This window comes from Dermacentor albipictus, chromosome 4 (genome assembly GCF_038994185.2).
Source record: "Dermacentor albipictus isolate Rhodes 1998 colony chromosome 4, USDA_Dalb.pri_finalv2, whole genome shotgun sequence".
Classification (NCBI taxonomy): Eukaryota; Metazoa; Arthropoda; class Arachnida; order Ixodida; family Ixodidae; genus Dermacentor; species Dermacentor albipictus.
In genome coordinates, this window is record NC_091824.1 from 105,599,688 (window position 1) to 105,620,134 (window position 20,447).

General features: G+C 44.0%; 2 protein-coding genes across 3 annotated transcripts in view; one reads left to right on the top strand and one right to left on the bottom strand.

Moving 5' to 3' along the window:
• Positions 1 to 7,970, top strand: part of LOC139059222 (cytochrome P450 3A24-like) — a 108,047-nt gene extending 100,077 nt beyond the window's left edge. For both annotated transcript variants that reach the window (XM_070537350.1, XM_070537349.1), the window contains 9 exons: positions 432 to 520; positions 3,070 to 3,215; positions 3,478 to 3,593; positions 4,053 to 4,194; positions 4,851 to 5,011; positions 5,317 to 5,408; positions 5,510 to 5,653; positions 6,956 to 7,118; positions 7,721 to 7,970. In XM_070537350.1, the coding sequence (XP_070393451.1) occupies positions 432 to 520; positions 3,070 to 3,215; positions 3,478 to 3,593; positions 4,053 to 4,194; positions 4,851 to 5,011; positions 5,317 to 5,408; positions 5,510 to 5,653; positions 6,956 to 7,118; positions 7,721 to 7,810 (1,143 nt within the window). In that variant the 3' untranslated portion in view covers positions 7,811 to 7,970. The remainder of the gene's footprint in view (positions 1 to 431; positions 521 to 3,069; positions 3,216 to 3,477; positions 3,594 to 4,052; positions 4,195 to 4,850; positions 5,012 to 5,316; positions 5,409 to 5,509; positions 5,654 to 6,955; positions 7,119 to 7,720) is intronic.
• A 5,253-nt stretch (positions 7,971 to 13,223) lies between these two features.
• The window catches only part of LOC139059226 (cytochrome P450 3A15-like), a 32,982-nt gene continuing 25,758 nt past the window's right edge, over positions 13,224 to 20,447 (bottom strand). The window contains exons 12-14 of the mRNA XM_070537354.1: positions 20,145 to 20,288; positions 17,718 to 17,880; positions 13,224 to 13,391 (exon numbers count right to left, since the gene is read on the bottom strand). Coding sequence (XP_070393455.1) covers positions 13,308 to 13,391; positions 17,718 to 17,880; positions 20,145 to 20,288 — 391 coding nt within the window. The 3' untranslated portion in view covers positions 13,224 to 13,307. The remainder of the gene's footprint in view (positions 13,392 to 17,717; positions 17,881 to 20,144; positions 20,289 to 20,447) is intronic.

Consider the following 20,447-nt stretch of genomic DNA (forward strand, 5'->3'; position numbering starts at 1 on the left):
TGCACAGTTTAGGCTGGAGCACAAAGGTTATGAAAAGAAACTTAAACAATAAATCATAGCAAATTGTGGCAACACTCGAACTTTGCGTCCAGTTTCTATATTTATAATGATTGCAGAGTAGCATATACAGATGATTAAAATAACATCATCAATAAGACGTGGAAAAATTAGTTCCTGCTGCACGTCGTGCCTGTTACTCTAGATAGAAAACGGCTGAAATATGGCATAATTATGCATCTTACCATTGACACACGCAATTGCAGTGCACGAAAATGTGGACACGTAGTCACGCTGTTTACAAAGCATTATTCTGTCTATCTATAGCGCACTGTAAAACTCTAGAAATGCCTTCGTCACGCAATGTTGAAAAGTTATACCGCGCCGAACAGAATGGTTTGACGAGGAGCGCAAACTATCCATACTTGGCGCAGATGCACGAGCTAATCCAAGATTGCGTGAAGATCACCTGCGACCACCTGAACGCCGCCGCAGAAGAGGAGAGAGACGCCGACATGAAAAAGTGAGCCAAACCGGGTGACCACTATACGCGTATAAGAAAATCAACGACGGAACTGCTAGTGCTACATTATATATCTTATGAATATAAACTTTGATGTGCTTTACTAAGTTAACTTCTCGAAGTATTTTAACAAAGGAAACTGGGACACTTAGTGCTCCATACTTGAAAAATTGAACAGCAGTCAAGAGAAGGAATGGCAGGAGACGATAAGGAGGCAGGTATTCCTAAGCCGGCACGTCATTATCGCTCCGTATTTCGACTTGGGTGCTTGTCTTGTGCACCAGCAAATTTATTTCGTATAAACCTTTATGCAAAATGATCTTTTAAATGCGTATTCTATGCCTAGACAACGAGGAAAGCCGTCCGTCCATCCCGTAAGACGATTGCCTTCGAGATAGGATCCGCAACAGTGAGCGAATTGACCTTCAATCCGCCTCGCGATTCAATGCGAACTAAGCGGCGAGAACACAATGCACAGGAACATATCAGCACTCGGCGCACGCTGTTCCCATCGCAGATTGCTTTCAAGACAGCGCCCGCGCGGCCGCGTCATACGCAGCCGCTGCCACGATGCGGCTGATCACTGTTTATAATGGTTCGACGCTGATGCATAAGGAAGGAAGGAAGGAAAAAGTGGAGAAGGAAAGGCAGGGAGGTTAACCAGTTTAGCTTAACCGGTTGGCTACCCTACACATGGGAGTGGGATGGGGGATGAAAGATGGGGAAGGGAGAGAGAGAGAGAGAGAGCACATAGCACAGCATACACACATCGTCCGTTAGAGTCCATCACTCTGGCGTGGTACGTGATATCACTGTCACATGATGCATAAGGCGCTAAACAGCGATAACGGCCTTTAGTGGTCGGAACGTCATCGGCGCACTTGGCGCCGCCACCTGCAGTAGTTTGCTTGCGTCATTAATTTACCTTGCGCCACCATCCACAGCAGTTCGTGTCACCGCAGCGCTGTCGTTTTTACGGGTCGGGTCAAGTTTTATAACATTGATAATGGCACCGAGCTTCCTGGAGATGAGCAAGTCGCACAACGGTTACGCATACTTAGGCAACTCCCAGAGGAGGTTGTGCGTGAATTTTTTTTTTGTGTGTGATTGACTACCTATGCTATACATAAATCTGTTTGCGCGCACCTATTTACTGATCAACATTATATTTGTCAAAGTCCAAATTCAGGCGTGAGAAAGAAAGATATGCAGACCACATCGATGACGATTGTCAATGTAAGCGAATAACCGAACGCTTAATCGTTCACCTTAATCGTTCACTTAGTCGTTCACTGATTCGTTCAGAACTCGTTTTATTGAGGGAATATGATGCGCTTGAAGGCGTATACTCGTATTTGTTTCAAAAAGGACATTTAGATAGCGTTTTTGTTTCATTGCGTAATTCTGTAGAGTACAGAGCCGTTAACCTGCACATCTGCAGTGGTTCTGGAGCCCTCTTCTGCAGCCGCCACAGGAGAGAGGGTGATGGTAGAAGAGGAGGGTTGCCCTTCCCGAACCCTCCACCGCCGCATCTAAATCTTCATACACCCCAAAGCTCTTGTGCAACAGCGCGGGCTGGCAGGCCCAATAACTATTCACTTACATGTACAGCTCGGACGATGCTGTGAAGGCAGGTCTACAACAAAGCACAGTTATATCTACGGATTGTCGCCCATTACCGATTTTCGCAACTTCCACAGCAGCCCTACGCGTTTAATGAAAGTTGACTAAATATTTATTTTGTAGTTCAAATGTCATAGTTAGAACTCATAAGACTGTGAGAACTACATTCGTATCGAAGATTTCTTAATCTGATGTATTTATTGTTGGCGTTAGGTGACGTAGGCGCCCTTTGCGTCGCCGGTGAAAGTCCAACGCCGCACCACCGACCAACGACCACGAGAACAAGCGAAAGAGTAAAAATCAAAGAATAAAAAACGGTTATTGCCTTAAGAATTTTTTTCCAATAGGTTGAGATCTCGGGCCGAATTCACAAAGCTATTTGTTCGCAAGTTCTGCTTACCAATGGCTGATCGATTTCCTATAGTATGTTCGAGACCCCGATTCCTTCGCATCTGCTATTGCGAACAGTTTCAGTGGAAGAAGTTTCGTGTTTGTTTTTACTTGTTTTTTTTATTAGGTCCGCAACATTTCGGTCACACGTCCTCCACTCTGGAAATCTAGTGCACATTGCAAGTGCGGATGTGTGATGTTTCTTTCTCTTTCTGTTTTTATTTTTGCACGTTTCGAGATGCTGCTAAACATCAATACGGCATTTCATATCTGTAGCACTTACTTAAAAATAACGCAGAGCCGTATAAATGTACCATATGAATACCTTTCAAGAATGTCGCCTAGTCTAAAACGCAAGGAAAGGCGAGAAAAGCAAGAGCTAAAAAAATGGGACTGTACACACTGAAATATGTAATTTAAAATATCGAAACAGGGCGCGTTGATGTGGCACATTGTAATTTGTTGTTTCAGATGTAAAAAGCGACACCGCTCACTTCAGGGTAATATTGCTTGACATTTCATTACATCCAACGCAGATTCTACGGGCATTACGCAGTTGACGTTATCGCTCGGTGCGCCTTCGGAACCAAGCTCGATTCGCAAGCTGACACGACTCATCAGTTCGTGCAGGCGTCCCAAAAGGCCTTCACAATGTACTTCACTCCTACACAGCTGCTATCAAGTAAGGAACCTTCACACAACGTTAACAACGTTCCCATTACCATCTACTTGTCTCTTTATCATTTACATTCCCTTATATAATTTCCTTCTTCCAGTGAAGCACAGCTTGTTGGAAGCGTCTCTATAGTTAGATTCACTGATTTAATTTAGCTTCTGTCACCCTGTATTATCGTAGTAAGAATATCACGTTTCTAAGTGGTTACATGTTGCGATTGATTTTACCACATATAGCTCATGTGGCAGCTCAAAATACTTTATTCTAGTGCTGCTCCCAGGTCTGCTAAAGACTCTCAAGATTACTGTGAAGACTGGTGTGCGCTACACTTACTTCAGGGAGTTGTTCCAGCGAATAATGAATGAAAGAAAAGAAAAGAACCAGGTGAGCTGTATCTCGCTAAGCTATATATAGCGCGCACGAACGCAGACTATGTTCATGCAAACTGCCACCAACCGCGGGCTGGCAGGTTGTAGGTAGCATACATAGCAGACTGCACGTCAAGTATCCGCAAGCATTTTGTCAACAGTTCAATTTTAGTGCGTAGAATAAGAGCCACAACGAAATATATAACGAACAGTTTTTACTCGAAGTGGTATAAATTACGTTTAAGGCATATCTCTCCCAATGACAGGAACAAAAAAATTCAGTTTAGCTTGCATCAAAACTCCAAAGGTGACAGTGAGCGCAGTGGTTCGCAGTCATCAAATATTTTATTACAATGAACAAACCTCCGCGCAAGGAGGCAAGCGTCTGACGTACCTAAAACCTTCTGCGTTCCACTTACTGCAACAAACTTTCAAAATGCCCACATTAAGCTTCTGTTACACATCTCTGTTGCAGCGCATAGAAGACTTTCTGCAACTCATGATAGAAGCCAAAGAAGGTCGCTTCGCAACAGCAGCAGCAAGTTCAACCGACGCAGAGAGCAAGTTGTTTGATGTAGGATCGGAAACGAAGTCAGAAGCGAAGTCGTTGTCGAACGGTATGGCCACAAATTCGGTAGATTACGTTATTCCACGATAATTGCTAACGCTTCAGTATAATAAAGGTATATTATATCCGCCAGCAAGCAGCTGCGAGTTAATTGATACAGGTAATTTGCAGAGCTTTTTCACGTTGTTTGCAGCTGCTACTCTCATTACGCCACGTGCAACAGTAGACTGCTTTTTATAGCATTAATTATAACAATAGTTGCTGTTATTACTCATATAGGCCCGCACACAGGCTTTTTTAGAGAACTAGCTGGTGTCGGGTCTTTTAACTGAGGATTTTTCATTCGTGTCTCTTAACGAATACTTCTGAACAGAGTAAAAGAAAGGTCCCTTATAGACGTACAGTATGAATCGAGCATATGCAGAACGCCGGAGTAACTGGGAGCCAGATGAAGTAAACGTATTTAAATGCACTGATAAGCGACAGCTCTTAGTGCTTGCGACTTTGATATAGACCGCGATATACGCGTAGTCTGTGATATTACTCCATTATTAACGGTGCTTTGCCCGTTAACAGCCATTTTTCATCATGTGCCATTATGATGTATTACATCAGTCACTGTCATATGCATGGTATCACGTGCCAGCCATTTACTGAGTGCCACGCATATCGCAGCGTACGTCATGGCAGTGTTTGCACATGCAGCTCTTACCGAAGATGAAGCCTTGGCACAATGCCTGGTCTTTTTCCTTGCCGGACAAGACACAACCTCATCAACTATGGCCGGTGCTGTATACTATTTGGCGCTGAATCCTGAGGTTCAGGAAAGGCTCAGAAAAGAAGCCGACGAATGTTTTGAGACCCATGTAAGTTTCATCATTGGCCAGACGAGCAACATCTGACCATAACTTGTCACAAATTGAATATTACTGTCGTCCCATAATAAACAACGTGGTTAGACGACTCGATGGCCGAATCACATCCTTCAATCCCATCCTCAATCAAATCGTGCGGACGATTGGAGGCTGTGAAGTAGCTATCTCGTTCCCTTGACAACTCAGTATGAAAGGCAGTTTCCTGTTCACCCTATATTTCCTCGGGCCTTGAAGTTTCTCCCCCTAGCTATTGTCGGTGCATGAGATCACGCGTGATTCTGTGATCTTTCGCACAGGGTCCCCAACCAAGCATTGACGTCGTTTCCAAGTTGAAGTACCTGCAATGTGTCGTGTCAGAAACGCTGCGGATGCTCCCCGCCGTTCCAAGGTGATGCTGGCCTAAGCACGTCATTCGGTCATTTTTAGTTTGAGATCGCACGTCTAACTTACAGTTTTGTCACAGAAAGCCAATATCGTGATTCGTTTCAGAACTCAGCGGTGCGCTGCCCAGGACTACGTCTTAGGCGACACAGGGATCAAGATTCCCAAAGGGTCTCCCGTGGTCGTGCCAATCTACGCCATGCACCACGACCAGGAAGTGTTTCCAGAACCCGAACAGTTCCGTCCAGATAGGTAATGCACTGTGTCAGCGCGAGAAAAAAATTTGGCCGCATGTTACACTCCTGTAACACGCTAAGGCGAAAGTCTGCTGCACACGTGGTAATGCATCAAGTTATACGATCGGAGTGGTCAAACTTCTTGCAAGACATAACGAGCCACAGTGTGAAATAAACGTATGGAGCTTATGCGAGCACTAATGCTCGCATAAGCGCCATATGTTCAATGTCATACGTTCCATGTTCAATGTCGTTCAGCGCCATACGTTCAAGCGCCATACGTTGAATGTCTGGCGCATAAGCGCCAGACATTCAATGACATATGCGAACACTAATGCTCGCATATATGTCGTTGAATGTCGTTGAGAACAAAAGAAAAAGGTTCTTTCATTCTCTCTTTCCATTCATCTTCCTTCCTTCCTTCCTTCCTTCCTTCCTTCCTTCCTTCCTTCCTTCCTTCCTTCCTTCCTTCCTTCCTTCCTTCCTTCCTTCCTTCCTTCCTTCCTTTCTTTCTTTCTTTCTTTCTTTCTTTCTTTCTTTATGTCTTTCTTTTTTTCTTATTTTTTCGTTCTTTCTTTCGTTTCTTCATTCATATTCAGCCATTGCAACTTTGCTTGTCGGGTATGAGCCATTCCTGATGATGATATCTTTTGCGTCACTGTTTTTTGCATCACTGGACTAGACGCCGCTCTTTTTCAGTATGAGCCATTGCAACGAGCCACGTAAGTCTTTCGCCTTAATATACATCAAAAGCTGATTACATTGGGAGCTTAAGCTCTGCCGGGTTCGGACTTTTCGAACGGATAGTTTAGAAAACAGGGAGTTTATTGGCAGAAATGCTAATATGAATTCTATAAACGTAAAATGAACATATTTAAGCTGGAAATGATAGTGATGGTAAAAGGATATAATGCGCTTAGGCACACACGGTGCACGTAAGTTTGCCTTATTCCTCTGGGGATGAAAAATGAACTGATTGATACACGCCACGAGAGTTACCATAGCTTTAATAATAATTTTTATTTTCCACAGCTGTGTCAAGATCAGCAAACAGTCGCTGTAGCACATTAAACACTTAATATGATCTTAATTTCAGTGTTTGGATGAGGTCTAAATACTGTGATTTTTCTCGATATAACTTGAATAACTTTATATAACACTGGGGCTCAGCTAGAGCACTGACTTGCGCTGTTGACACGTTGCATGAAACAATGTGAACCACGCCTTCGATGGCAAATGGGTCGACACGCTCGTACAGCTTTCATTGGAACACTCATTTGTGCTAAACGCCTGACCATGGCTTGTTTCTTGCCTACAGGTTTAACGATGACAACGTAGAATCTATCCGGCCTTACACATACCTTCCTTTTGGGGCCGGACCGAGGAACTGCATCGGCATGCGCTTGGCTTTGCAATCAATTAAGCTTTGCCTCCTACATTCCGTGCACAAAGTTTGCTTTGTGCCCACGGAAAAAACGAAGGTGAGAATTGTTTGTTTCGGTGCCAAACTAAGACACAGTTAGCTAAGCGCTGACAGCGTCGAGCATCATATATGTTGAAACAAATTAAGCGGCATAGGGAAAAGGAAGGCTGCGTTTCGTGCTGTTTCGTTTGCAAGTTGTCTTTGCCGCACTCGGTGCTTATCCTGTTTGCATTCTGTCCGCTTTTTAAAACTCATACAGCCTACGTACGTTTACTGAAGGTAAATAGGAAACTCAGGAAAGCCTTTGCGATGGCGCACGAGGAAGTTGCAAGATGCATTGACCAATTGAAAGAGGTTAAGCGTATACTGTCAACTTTCCAGTCAGAACTAAACGTCTTTTTTTTTTTCTTATTCCATACGACGTTAGGCCAATTCTCTGTAGCGTGCATGCGTCCATAGAAGGAAACCAAACGAAACCAAACCTACCAACTGTTTTCTATTATGGGTAACTGCTTGCTATGTGCACAAGGATTTCACCTAATATTTTTACTTCAGCTTCTTCTTCAAACCGGCTCAAAGGAGAGATGAAGCGTGCTACACTTACGACAACAATAAAACATCAGCGCACACTTTACCTCAAGCATGTTCTGTTGTTTGCAGGTTCCTCTGCAGATCAAACAAAGCCTTGGCACTCTGAGGATCGATGGCACTGTTGTAGGGATACGAAAGAGATCGGACATTCGAACCTGACGCAGGACATTTCGACCTATACGATGGGCACCTTCGATGAACATCAGTATGCTGTCAGGAAGAAATTTCGCCAGCAACCTTTAGTATACGATTCTGTTGGCGAAGCGCCACCTGTTGTTTTGCGAAATGTGCGTAAATACACAGTGCCCTTGGTAATTAATCTTGCTCTGAACTCATTTACTGTGACCGCAGCGGGCTCTCACAGCCGACAACGCCATCATTCTTAAAGACAACTTTGATATGCACGCAACACCGGCTTCATGGGTTACAGTATCTTCTCCTCTGTAACCTTTAAATTAGGCGTACCCAGGCTACTTGACGCAGACTGAGTGGCGCACAAATTCTTGCGCAAATTGATAAGCGCCAAGGATACACTGAACACCTTTTCTCAACAAGGCCTGCCTTGCAAGTAAAAGCCTGCTTATATATATATATATATATATATATATATATATATATATATATATATATATATATATATATATATATATATATATATATATATATATATATATATCACATGGGGAAAGACGCAGACGAAAGAGGCAATTTACATGCAGGCTATTTACAATGAAGCCAGGCAGCCAGGCCGACACTCGCTCGCGCCAGGGGCACCGACCAACTTCATCGTCGTTCTCGCGGCGACTCGTCTCTTGAGCATCACTCGACGATATTGTAATACTACCTCCCCCCCCCCCCCCCCCCGGCGGCAAAAGCGCCCTCATGGTGCTGTTAAATATCCTAGGCGCGTGGAGAGTTGTAGGGCTTGAGTTGGGCGACGTGGACAATGTCACTGGTTGTCACAGCGGAGAACGTAGTGGGCGCGTCTAGAACGATTTCATAGGTGACATCGGTCACTTGGCGGAGCACGCGATATCGCCCTGTGTAACAGGAAAGCAGTTTTTCACAAAGACCAACTTTATGGGATGGTGACCAAAGCAACACGAGTATGCCGAGCACAATATGGACATCACGGTGACGGAGGTCGTAGCGTTGCTTCTGTTTGCCTTGAGACACTTGTAGACGAGCGCGCACAAGTTGGCGAGCATGGCCGGCATGGGCGATTGCATCACGGACATAATCGCTAGTTGAAGCTGTGGCGAACGGAAGCACAGTGTCCACTGTTAGCGTCGGTTCGCGGCCATACAAGAGGTCTCACTTCTAAACGCTTGCCCGAATTATGAGTCTACACTCTCCACTATAGTACACTTGTGTTGGGTAAATAAAATTCACCCTGCGTTGGTGACAGTATAGTTCTATGCTGAAAAAAAAAGAAAGAAAAAAAAGAAAGAAAAAAGTAAAAGCACGCGTGAGAACGCAGTGGTTAGCGCGTTCAATTGCCCAATACTGCATATTGCCACAGAGGCATGAGTTCGATGCACTGCGATGTAGTGGGCAACTATTTGTTTTTATGTGGCTAATCATGAGTTTGAGAGAGGAGGTGACACAACAACGGCGACATGATGACAGCATAACAGGAAGCATGGACGGACTCGTCAAACACGTTTCAAGCTTTAACAGTGTTTCTCTTTGGTGTGCCTCTCAGGAACATGTTTTGTTTTATTAGCTAGCATTATGTCCAGCCACCACAGGAATGCTCTAGATAGCCGGCATGACGTCATGTTACAGATGTAAGGGCTGGAGAAAAAAAAACGTAAAGATTGGGGACCTCCCCCCCCCCCTTTTTTTTTCGGCATATAGAAAGCGGGAAGAAAACATTAAAATCCTCTCTGCTGTGGAGCATGCGGTAATAAAGAGACGACGACGACGAGAAAACGGCAGCGCAGTTTTCAAGTCTTTTCATTATATGCTTTCAGTTTCGTTTCGAAAACGTACCTCAGCTGTATACGACTGTATGCAGTCGTATACAGCTTGTGGCCTCTTACAGAATATCCTGCCCCCCGGTGACAGTGGCCTTTGCAGTGATCAAGTATGACTTCTGGGCTGCTGCAGATCCCTTCGCAATCTGCCATTTGAGACTTAAACTGGCCCTTACCGGTAAATGTCCATAACAAGCTTCGCAACAGGCTCACAAGTAAATGTGTTCGAAAACTCATCTATACGTACAAGCACATTTTAAGGTTGAAGCAGCCGCGACTTATTCTAAGGTGTATCCAGCCAGAGTGACTCGGGCACTGACATTTTTCTCAGTCATCAGATTAGCAATCTTTACCAGAAACACTTCACCATATATTTTGCGTTCGTACCGCGTACGCACTCTCTTCCATCGCGAACGTCGATAAGAGGCCGCTATCAGACGAGCTTCCTTTAGGTCCTCGGCCTAATGCAAACAGCGCAGCCCTGATGACAAGTACCGCTATAGCCTTCCTACTAGCCACGGAACTGGACGCGCGGCTTTAGAGATGCTACAACGTTGTGAACTTGTATACACGCACCTCTTCCTCACATCATCATCATCATCATCATCATCATCATTCATCAGCCATTTTTCTCCCCATCTCCCTAGTGTAGAGTAGCAGACCAGAGCAAGTTAAAGCTCAGGCCTACATCTCTGCTTTGGTTAAAAGAAAGCCTAAAAGCAGTGAAGAAGAAACTAGAAATAGGCAAGAATCAGAGGTATGCGTTAAGAGACAAAGCCGGCGATATCATTACTAATATGGATGAGATAGTTCAAGTGGCCGATGAGTTCTGTAGACATTTATACAGTACCAGTGGCACTCATGACGATAATGGAAGAAAGAATAGTCTAGAGGGATTTGAAATCCCACAAGTAACGCCGGAAGAAGTAAAGAAAGCGTTGGGAGCTATGCAAAGGGGAAAGGCAGCTGGGGAGGATCAGGTAAGAGCAGATTTGTTGAAGCATGGTGGGTAGATTGTTCTAGAAAACCTGGCCACCCTCTATACGCAATGCCTCAGGACTTCGAGCGTACCGGAATCCTGGAAGAACGCTAACATAATCCTAATCTATAAGAAAGGGGACGCCAAATACTTGAAAAATTATCGACCGATCACCTTACTGTCCGTTGCCTACAACGTATTTACTAAGGCAATGGCGAATATAATCAGGAACAACTTTGACTTCTGTCAACAAGAGTACCCGGCAGGATTCCGTAACGGCTACTCAACAATAGACCATATTCACACTATCAATCAAGTGATAGAGAAATGTGCGGAATATAACCAACCCTTATATATAGCTTTCATTGATTACAAGAAAGCGTTTGATTCAGTCGAAACCTCACCAGTCATGCACGCATTACGGAATCGGGGTGTAGATGAGCCTGTGTAAAAATAGTGAAAGATATCTATAGCGGCTCCACAGCCACCATAGTCCTCCATAAAGAAAGCAGCAATATCCCAATAAAGGCGTCAGGCGGGGAAATCCGATCTTTCCAATGCTATTCACAGCGTGTTTACAGGAGGTATACAGAGACCTGGAGTGGGAAGAATTGGGGATAAAAGTTAATGGAGAATACCTTGTAACTTGCGATTCGCTGATGATATTGCCTTGTTTAGCAACTCAGGAGACCAATTGCAATGCATGCTCACTGCCCTGGAGAGGCAAAGCAGAAGAGTGGGTCTAAAAATTAATCTGCAGAAAATTAAAGTAATGTTTAATAGTCTCGGAAGAGAACAGCAATTTACAATAGGTAGTGAGGCACTGGAAGCGGTAAGGGAATACATCTACTTAGGACAGGTAGTGACCGCGGATCCGGATCATGAGACTGACATAATCAGAAGAATAAGAATGGGCTGGGGTGCGTTTGGCAGGCACTATCAGATCATGAACAGCAGGTTGCCATTATCCCTCAAGAGAAAAGTTATAACAGCTGTGTCGTACCAGTACTCACGTACGGGGCAGAAATCTGGAGGCTCACGAAAAGGGTTCTACTTAAATTGAGGACGACGCAACGAGATATGGAAAGAAGAATGATAGGTGTAACGTTAAGGGATAAGAAAAGAGCAGATTAGGTGAGGGAACAAACGCGAGTTTATGACATCTCAGTTGAAATCAAGAAAAAGGAATGGGGGGCATGGGTAGGACATGTAATGAGGAGGGAAGATAACCGATGGTCATTAAGGGTTACGAACTGGATTCCGAGGGAAGGGAAACGTAGCAGCTAGGGGACGGCAGAAAGTTAGGTGGGTGGATGAGATTAAGACGTTTGCAGGGACAACATGACCACAATTAGTACATGACTGGGGTAGTTGGAGAAGTATGGGAGAGGCCTTTGCCCTGCAGTGAGCGTAAGCAGGCTGATGGTGATGATGATGTAATAATTATATTGATAATAAGCAATAGATCCTTGGAATATTTAGGGATTAAAGAAAACCTTATGGTTCCACCAAGCACGCTATTTCGTTTTGTAAACTCCCACATTAGGGTATCCGAGGCACGGAACTAAATATGATGCGTAATTATTTATCTGTCAGTGTACAGTTGACTTGTTCAAAGGACTCCTTAGACGCTTCTCGAGCAAAAATGGTGCTGATGCACGGCGCGAGGGCCCACGTGATGCTATTAGGCCAATAGCGACGGAGGGTTGGCCTCGGCCACAGCGCGCGAGGATGAGGCGGCATTCTTCAAAGCGTGGCACTACTTTACGAAGTTTAAGGGGTTTTAGTCTCACGCGCTGGCGCAACCGTGCGTAGAATCCTCCCTAGGCGAACCGCCGACGTGGCACTCTCGGTGACGTCGACTATTCGTACAAGTTTTTCCCTTCAAGTTTCGGCGTTAGTACCGACACATTGTTCAGAATATCCTCTAAAATTTTACAATAATATTTCAACCGCGGTAATACTTCAGATGTTTTTTGTCTCAGGCATCTTGCTATATACGTGAGTGTTCTCTTTAAAACACAAACGGTCTTTGTGACCCACGGGAACGGACTCCAGACGATTTTGACCATTTTTTACAATTTTCCCTTTGCATAATTAGAGCTCAATTTACGAGTGCTTTCTCTTTCTTTTTTTATTTATTTTTCGTTGAATAAAAGATTCAGGGCACACAAAAATACATAGAAACCAGTACTCTTGCATTTCTCCTTGCCGGAAATTAAATCAACCTTCTTATTCTGAACAGCCACAACAGCTGTTCATCAACACTCCGGGAAGCACAATACGCGTATGCTCTGTACATAACAGACATTTATAGTTCACACTCAAGAACGACTTATTGCTGTGTAAACCAGTTCACATATACGAAAGACGCAACAGCGCAAATTGAGGCCTGTGCACATACCCATATACGTATATGCGCACAATTACAGTTACTTCACGGCAGAACCACTGCTGTAGTAATGTGTATGTATTATGGTCTTCGGCGTGACTGTTTCAATTGCGGCTGTTAGGTCTTTCATATAGTTTATTGTAATTCAATGCTGCCACTTATCTGCCGAGCATTTGTTTATTCGTTACTGCACCAAATATTGTATCGACAAGGTCAACAAAATAGGCCTACGAAATTTAATGCAGAAGGGCGCGGGTTAACGCAAACTCCACTTGAACAAAAAGATCAAGCCCGCTGCAATGGTTATCAATGCGCGCGGCTTCGTATCCCAATAGTGACGTCCTTTATCTTCAACACGCTGACTGCAGCTGTCTCAAATTGAAGTGGAACCTGAAAAAGTCCAGCAAATGAAAAAATGAAGAGTAGCGATTTCATAAATCTCTGACAGGTGCTGCATCCGCCATGACATCATCAGATTTCAGCGTATTTACGCAGATATGCCGGTCTCAGAACTATGTGTACCTGGTAGAGTTCATTAGCTTCACCGCACGGCACATAAGTGACAAGTTCTCGGAAACGGTATTCTCACACATGTCAATAGTCTCCAAACAAATGATCTATAGTGAGTAATCTACACTATATAGCGACGCATGAACACGATGGTGATCACGGTTTTTCTAATGCCAATTGCATAACTTGCTTATGCTTGATCAAAACACTAAAAAATTGCACAAGCGCAAGTTATATCTATTAGCAGCACTGGTAATAGTAAGAATGACAGAAAGTTGAGCTAGTTGGTAAGGATCCATTATGCAAAAAGGAGGAGGTGTGCAGACAGGACACAAGTGTAGAGAAGTGGACAACACGAACGCCAACTATCAACTGAAGGGAGCACTGAGGCGAAAAAAGAGAGAAGACACAAAACTCGTCTGCCCAAGCTCAGGAATGATATCACCACTTGTCAGTCGGGTACATGTGTCGGTCTACGTGAGAGATAATTGTTAAGGCCCTTAATCTCTTCCTTATGTAAGGTAATCGAAGGCTGACTCACGCACGCACTTCCACCTTTACAGATATGCCATGCCTCTACCATAAGACGCGTATTTTCATTCATATGCCTGTACAATATCGCGCATTCATCTAACTCTGGCGTGCAGTTACAATCTTGGCAATGCAGGGAAAGATTAGAAGGCGATCCACCGGTTAACGGCCTTTTATGCTCCATCAGCCTTTCATTGATACACCGCCCCGTTGATAGTCGGCGTTCGTGTTGTCCACTTCTCTACTCTTGTGTCCTGTCTGCACGACTCCTCTTTTTTTTGCATAAGGTAATAGTAAATTGCTGCAAATAGGAAATGAAAAGTACGCGGGCATTGCAAGAACTGTGTCACTTTTCTGTGGACACCTGAACTTTCCCATTGCTGTAAAAGACATGCAAAATAACAGGAGTAAGAGAGAGAAGAGACGGGGAAGTTACGATAAAAGTGATTTTAGAGCAAAGAGTAACATGACATTGCGTCAGTATGGTCAACATATTTGTGCTGGTAGATGTAACCAAAGCAATGACACGTTTCCGACGCCTGCCACTGTGACACTCATCCAAGCCCTGATGACGTGGCCCTTCCTTGAACAACGTCACAGCGACTTGGCCTTTGCGAGAGGTTGATTTCACCCGTACCAGGTTTTCCGGCACGTGACAAACGTCACATTAGAACTCGCGCCTGCCAATCCCGTGCAAAGCTCGACCTTCCTCCGATTTCGTCGGTATCACCCGCTGAAACGACACCACATCACACCTATAGCAAGCGCTGGGACGGCACTTTCGTCGATGGGGTCATTTTCTTGTTTCCCAAGAATGGCTCATACGCGATACGTGAGAGTGTTGAAAAGACAGACGGTTTCACAAGTGTTTTACAGTGAAACTGTATATAGCTACCCTCCGGCGATGTTCGATGTCCGTCCGTCTACGCGTTGCGTCGACACGGAAAAATGTTCGTCTCCAGTTTCTCGCGATTGCTGTGTAGCTCTCAATCTAATGAAGATATCTTGGAAAATATTGTACTGAAATTGTTCGCTAAGACGACTCTACCATCACGTCGAGTTTCATTTACTTGTCATAATTAGCTAGCTCACAGTGACGTTGTAAACGGTACAGAATTTCCTTCTACTGTCAATACATAGCTGTCTACGGAGACAGTATAGTTACAGAAAACGGCTGTAACTCTTGTTTTATGAAAACTATCCCGAAAAAACATTATAAGACAATTAGCCGCTTAGACGAGTCCAGCATTACGCGGAGTTTATCTACTTTTCATAATTACGTAGTACACAGTGAAGTTGTAAATATTGTGGAATTCCCGTCTGCTGTCAATACATGGGCTTTTAAGGGAGGAAAAAGGAGAGCCCCATGTTTGTATGCTAGAATATAGAAGTCTAATCCTTCCAAGTTTCATTCAACTAATTAACTAGGAAGTATGCTCAATCGCAAATGACAAAAAAAACGTGTTTTGGTTCGTGCACTCCTTTGATTGCGCCTCGGTCAACGCATACCGTCGCTCGCGTCGAGGCTCCGTTTAACGGCCACCTGCGTCCTTACAGACTGTTACTACCACCAGTGGGCGCTGTGCGTTGTGGTTACGTCATAGTCGCCTACGCAACCTTATCGGCAGATTCCACGGAACCCAGGTATGAGCCGGACACGTGTTGAGCGTAATACCTATATATACATAGATGCGTCGATTGAGGTAAAACACACCACAGCTTCGTGGGTCGTCCTTTCTCATAGGGTGGAAGAGCTGACTATTCTTTTAAATAAGATTGGAATCTTATTGTTATCGGAATCTCTGTTGTTGTAGAGCTATATTATTGCATTAATGTGGAAACAGATTCCGTTGTTTTGTATTAACTTCTGTTGTATTACATCTTACTAGCCTAATTTTGAAAGACTCCATTGTTGTTTTGTTTTATTATATGTTATTACACTAATATCGAAATAGTTTCCATTCTCGCTTTTTGTATTATGGCTGTCATTTTCAAAATTGCCCACCTGCTTGAATTCAAGGCCCTCTGCAGTTGTAATAAATAAAATAAAACTTCAAATATTAGAGCGTGGCTGAGAGAAAAAGGTGTAGAACTGATAAAAATGTTATAATAAATTTTGAGACAAAATAATTCAATATTAAGAAAAAAGAAAGGACGAGGAGATCATCCAGAAAGATTATTAAGCGTATCGTTTTGCGTCCCTAATAAAGTTGGACATTGTAAGAAAAGCATCCCTTTGCTGAATACCAGTGGAGACGCCCCAAGGGAGAGAACGGCTGGCGAAGTCAGTGATAGTCCAAGTTGGTGAAATGGTACTTTGAAAACGTTTTTTTTTTTGGTCTTGCATTTTGGTGGCAGGACAGAAAAAGGATATGCTCAATAGATTCAGGCACGTTGCGAAAATGCCACAAAGGGGACGAAGATAGACCAGACCTGTGTAAATAAGAGTTTAATGGCGGAATACGGTCAGCGCAGTTATGTAAAACGCGCTCCAAATTATCTCGAGGGACACCAATTATTATTCCATCGGAAACACAAATGAGAGATAACAATCAATGTTGGCAATGAATCTAGGTAGCCCAAGGCATTAGCGTGAGCTCCTCTTTCTATATCTGCGAAGGGTTTAATTTTACAAGCGGGGCCACTGGAAAATAATACGTAGCTGAATACGTTTATAGGCCGAACGTACAACCGATATATCATCAGTAGAGAATCCCTGCGTAGTCCAAAACAACGGTGACGCTTGAATTAGTAGCATATCGAGATCCACGCAGTGAATGCAAAATTAGCTGACTGAATGTCAAAGTCGAATATTAATATCTCGGAATAGAAACACTAGCGCGAGAATCACGTAACGGAAAGTTGTTTTCAAATACGATTGTCTTGAGGTTTCGGGTATAAACATATACCATAAATTGTGATAACAAGAAGTTAATCAATAATTTGTTCATAATTATGCATTTGTTTACTTTAAGTGTAAGCGAAAATTGTGTCCGCCAAAGCACATGAACTGCCAGTGCAAGCTGATCTTGCTTAGCCAGCATCTCGTTTTTACTAAGATTGCTGTTGCTTTAACTTTGAAGACCCTGTGTATTCCCCGTACAGGGCAGCCGATAATATAGGCCGATTTGGACAGCGTATAAACTGTCGTAATGCTCCGTTTGTGTAGAATTATTTACGAGAAGTATGAAAGCTATATTTCCAACGATACGATATGTGCGAGTTACATGTCGCGTTAGATAAGTTACATAAGTTACATGTCGCGTTAGAGGTGCTGCCGAGTGTATATTAAAACATTTGCGTTCGTCAGTGAGGTAAGAGTGCAATTACCAGCGCTTTTGATGGTACCTCTAGCTATAGTGGGTAGAGGCCGCTGCCGCCCGATACGTGGTCTTTGTCAGAGAGTTGCCGCGAGCAAAAGGCTTGACAGTTTTGAGCATCTCAATATTGAGTCACAAATCAAGATAGTAGAACTCCGGCTTCGCGCTTCGTAATCTTATAAGAATCGTTTGCATGTGCAAATCACACACCAGACCAGTCGACATAAGTTTTAAATAATACTCTACGTTGGATAGTGCATGTCATTAGAAGATACCATAGTTCGAACTAGTTCTGCGTATCTCAGCTGAGCAAAATAAGCGGAAGTTGGCTTGTCACGGCACTTTTACCACCAACCTTTGTTTTCTCCGTGCGCACAAACTCCACTGCACGAATAGCGTACAGAATCCCAAACTTGACGACTTGCAATCCGAAGCGCATGCCAATGCAGTTCCGGGGCCCAGCCCCGAAAGGTAGGTACGAATAGGGCTTAATGGAGGCGATGTTCGCGTCACTGAACCTGCATGCGAAAAGAAAGTAATAAAAAGTGCACCTACCCCTTCATTCGTCATTCATTTTTACGGGAACGCATGACCCAGTGAAGTACACGTATTCGCTCACTATATGCTCATACTTTCTGTGTGATGAAACATATATGTATATCTGGACATGGTGCATGGATTTTGTCAACACTGGGACTCTTCTCCCCGTGGCTCTAACCAGAGAGAATAATTGCGAAAATAAGGAAAAGAAATGCAGGGAGGTCAACCAGACGAGCATCCAGTTTGCTACCTTATTCTGGAGGTCAGGAAAAGGGGGGAAAAGAAAGAGAAAGAAAGGGAGAGAGTGAGCACTGAGTGCACGCGAGAGGATGCACAGGATGCATTATAAACAGTTTCTCAGGCCGTTGCATTTTAAGTACTGTACTTACAAAGATTACTAGAAGAAACTCTGGCACCATGATTGTTTATATACAAAAAAAATGGCTGTGGCTTAGGTAAGGTTAAGCCCAGGATGCGAAGCATACTAGCCTTTATTTTAGTTGTTGAACCACTGTTTAGCCTGGTGAACTGCTGTTGCTTGGCTATATTTGGTTCGGCTAGACGAAGAAACAACTCATGCATTACTTCTTCGCCTTCAAGAGTGGAACGCGACAGCGTTCCCGTCGACCCGCCAAGGGGTGTAAGACAATGGGCTACAGGGCAGCGACTACGCGCCCCGCATTGGACGCGGTGAGCGTCGAGCAAAGCAGCGTTCGGCGCGGCAACGAAATGTGCGCCTGAGCAAGAGACGCACGCCTTAGAAACAGCGCGTTTCTAAGGCAACACCGCATTCACTAGAGGCGCTTTTGTACCGCTTTGAAGCGTTGTACTCGTGGCTCAGTGGTAGCGTCTCCGTCTCACACTCCGGAGACCCTGGTTCGATTCCCACCCAGCCCGTCTTGCAAGAGTTGAGCCAAAGCCACTTCTCCTCTGTCGTGACGTCACGGTGTCACGTGATTTCATGGTCACCGCCGCGCCTGAGGAGCTGGGTTGAGCCCTCGTAATATGCTTCGCATAAAATAATGATGGATAGTACTTGTATTTGCCTGTAACCTTCCCGCTTATGGCATCAGACGTTCTTGTGCAGTTATTCATCGCGCTTTCTCCTCGTAAGTTTCCGAGAAATCACATTTCTCTAAACGTAATAAAGTAATAGAACTTGGTGCACAAGGATATATATTGCAAGTTGCAGAAATTGCAAAGCAACATTTAGCTGAAGATGACCAATTTTCAAGGCCACACAGCCTGATGAAGCTCGAAAGACGAGAGTTAAGTAAATCCACACACTAGCAACCATTCCCCTTCTGATATTTTACCCGCCACACTTGCAACTTCGGCATGAACTAGCGCCAGAGTTTCCTGCAGTAATTTTGTAGGAAACGGTATCGCTTTAACCGCTTGTTACATTTAGGCAGCTCGTGCGTTTGCCAATAACGCGGCAACAATGTACATGAAGTGTTTTACCGGTACAGACTATACATGTGTTTATTTTTTTCAAATAAATTTATAAACGAAGGCTTAATCACCCCATAGTCGCGACGACTCCTCTTTTTTTATTTAGTTACACACAAAAAAGAAAACAAACAGAGAAAAACGTTGGAAGATGATGCAGCCTCTAGCTGACGTTTATCGAAGGCAATGTCTACCTGAGCGAGCTGGAGAAGAGAATTGGGCAGAGTCTTTGCGCACGTGAGTCTATCGCATGGCCCCTCGTGTGAGGGGAGTAGGAGAAGCATCGGACTGCTTAATTTTTTTTTGGTGCACCACCTTCGGGATCGGCCCAAAATTTTAAACTGCGTGTACACAGGCTAAAGGTCCAAATGTTAAAGTGCACAACCTTGGGGATCAACCCTCGAAAAAGTCTAGAAACATGTATACACTATACAGAAACGTGGCCATAACTCGGTGAGAAAGTATTGTCTTTAGAGAGAAATATAGGTACACGCTGAGACAACAATATGGGAAACAAGAACAATACCTCGAAGAGATCGTGCTGATCTATTCAAATTATTATCTAGAATGGTACAATATAAGAATGTATTTCCCTCTATTTTGTTGCGTTCTTATCATGTACGGTTCACGGCCTGCTGGTCTTGGTGATAAAGTAGGCGTAGCGCCTCTAGGACCACTGGCAAAGCGCAAAAGAAAAAAAATACAGCATTGAAATAGAACCGCTACCTTATCTCGGCCCTTGTATTGCCGCATTGGTCTGTCATCATTCCGTTTTTTTCTTTATTTTTACCTGTCAGGGTCGAAGACTTCAGGGTTCGGAAAAAATTCCGAGTCACGATGCAATGCGTAGACTGGGACGATAACGGCGCAGCCCTTGGGCACCTTAATTTTTGTGTCTCCGAGAACATAGTCCTCGACCGTGGTTCTATCTAGCCTGCGAGAAAAAACACATTTGAGCAGAGAAAGCATTATTACACTGATGTTACTAAAATAATCGAGACTCATCTGGATAAGAAATAAAGGCAAAGACGCGATTTACTGGTAACATTCTCTCGGCCTAGAAAAATTGCCTTAAGTATTACTTTTTGCCAGG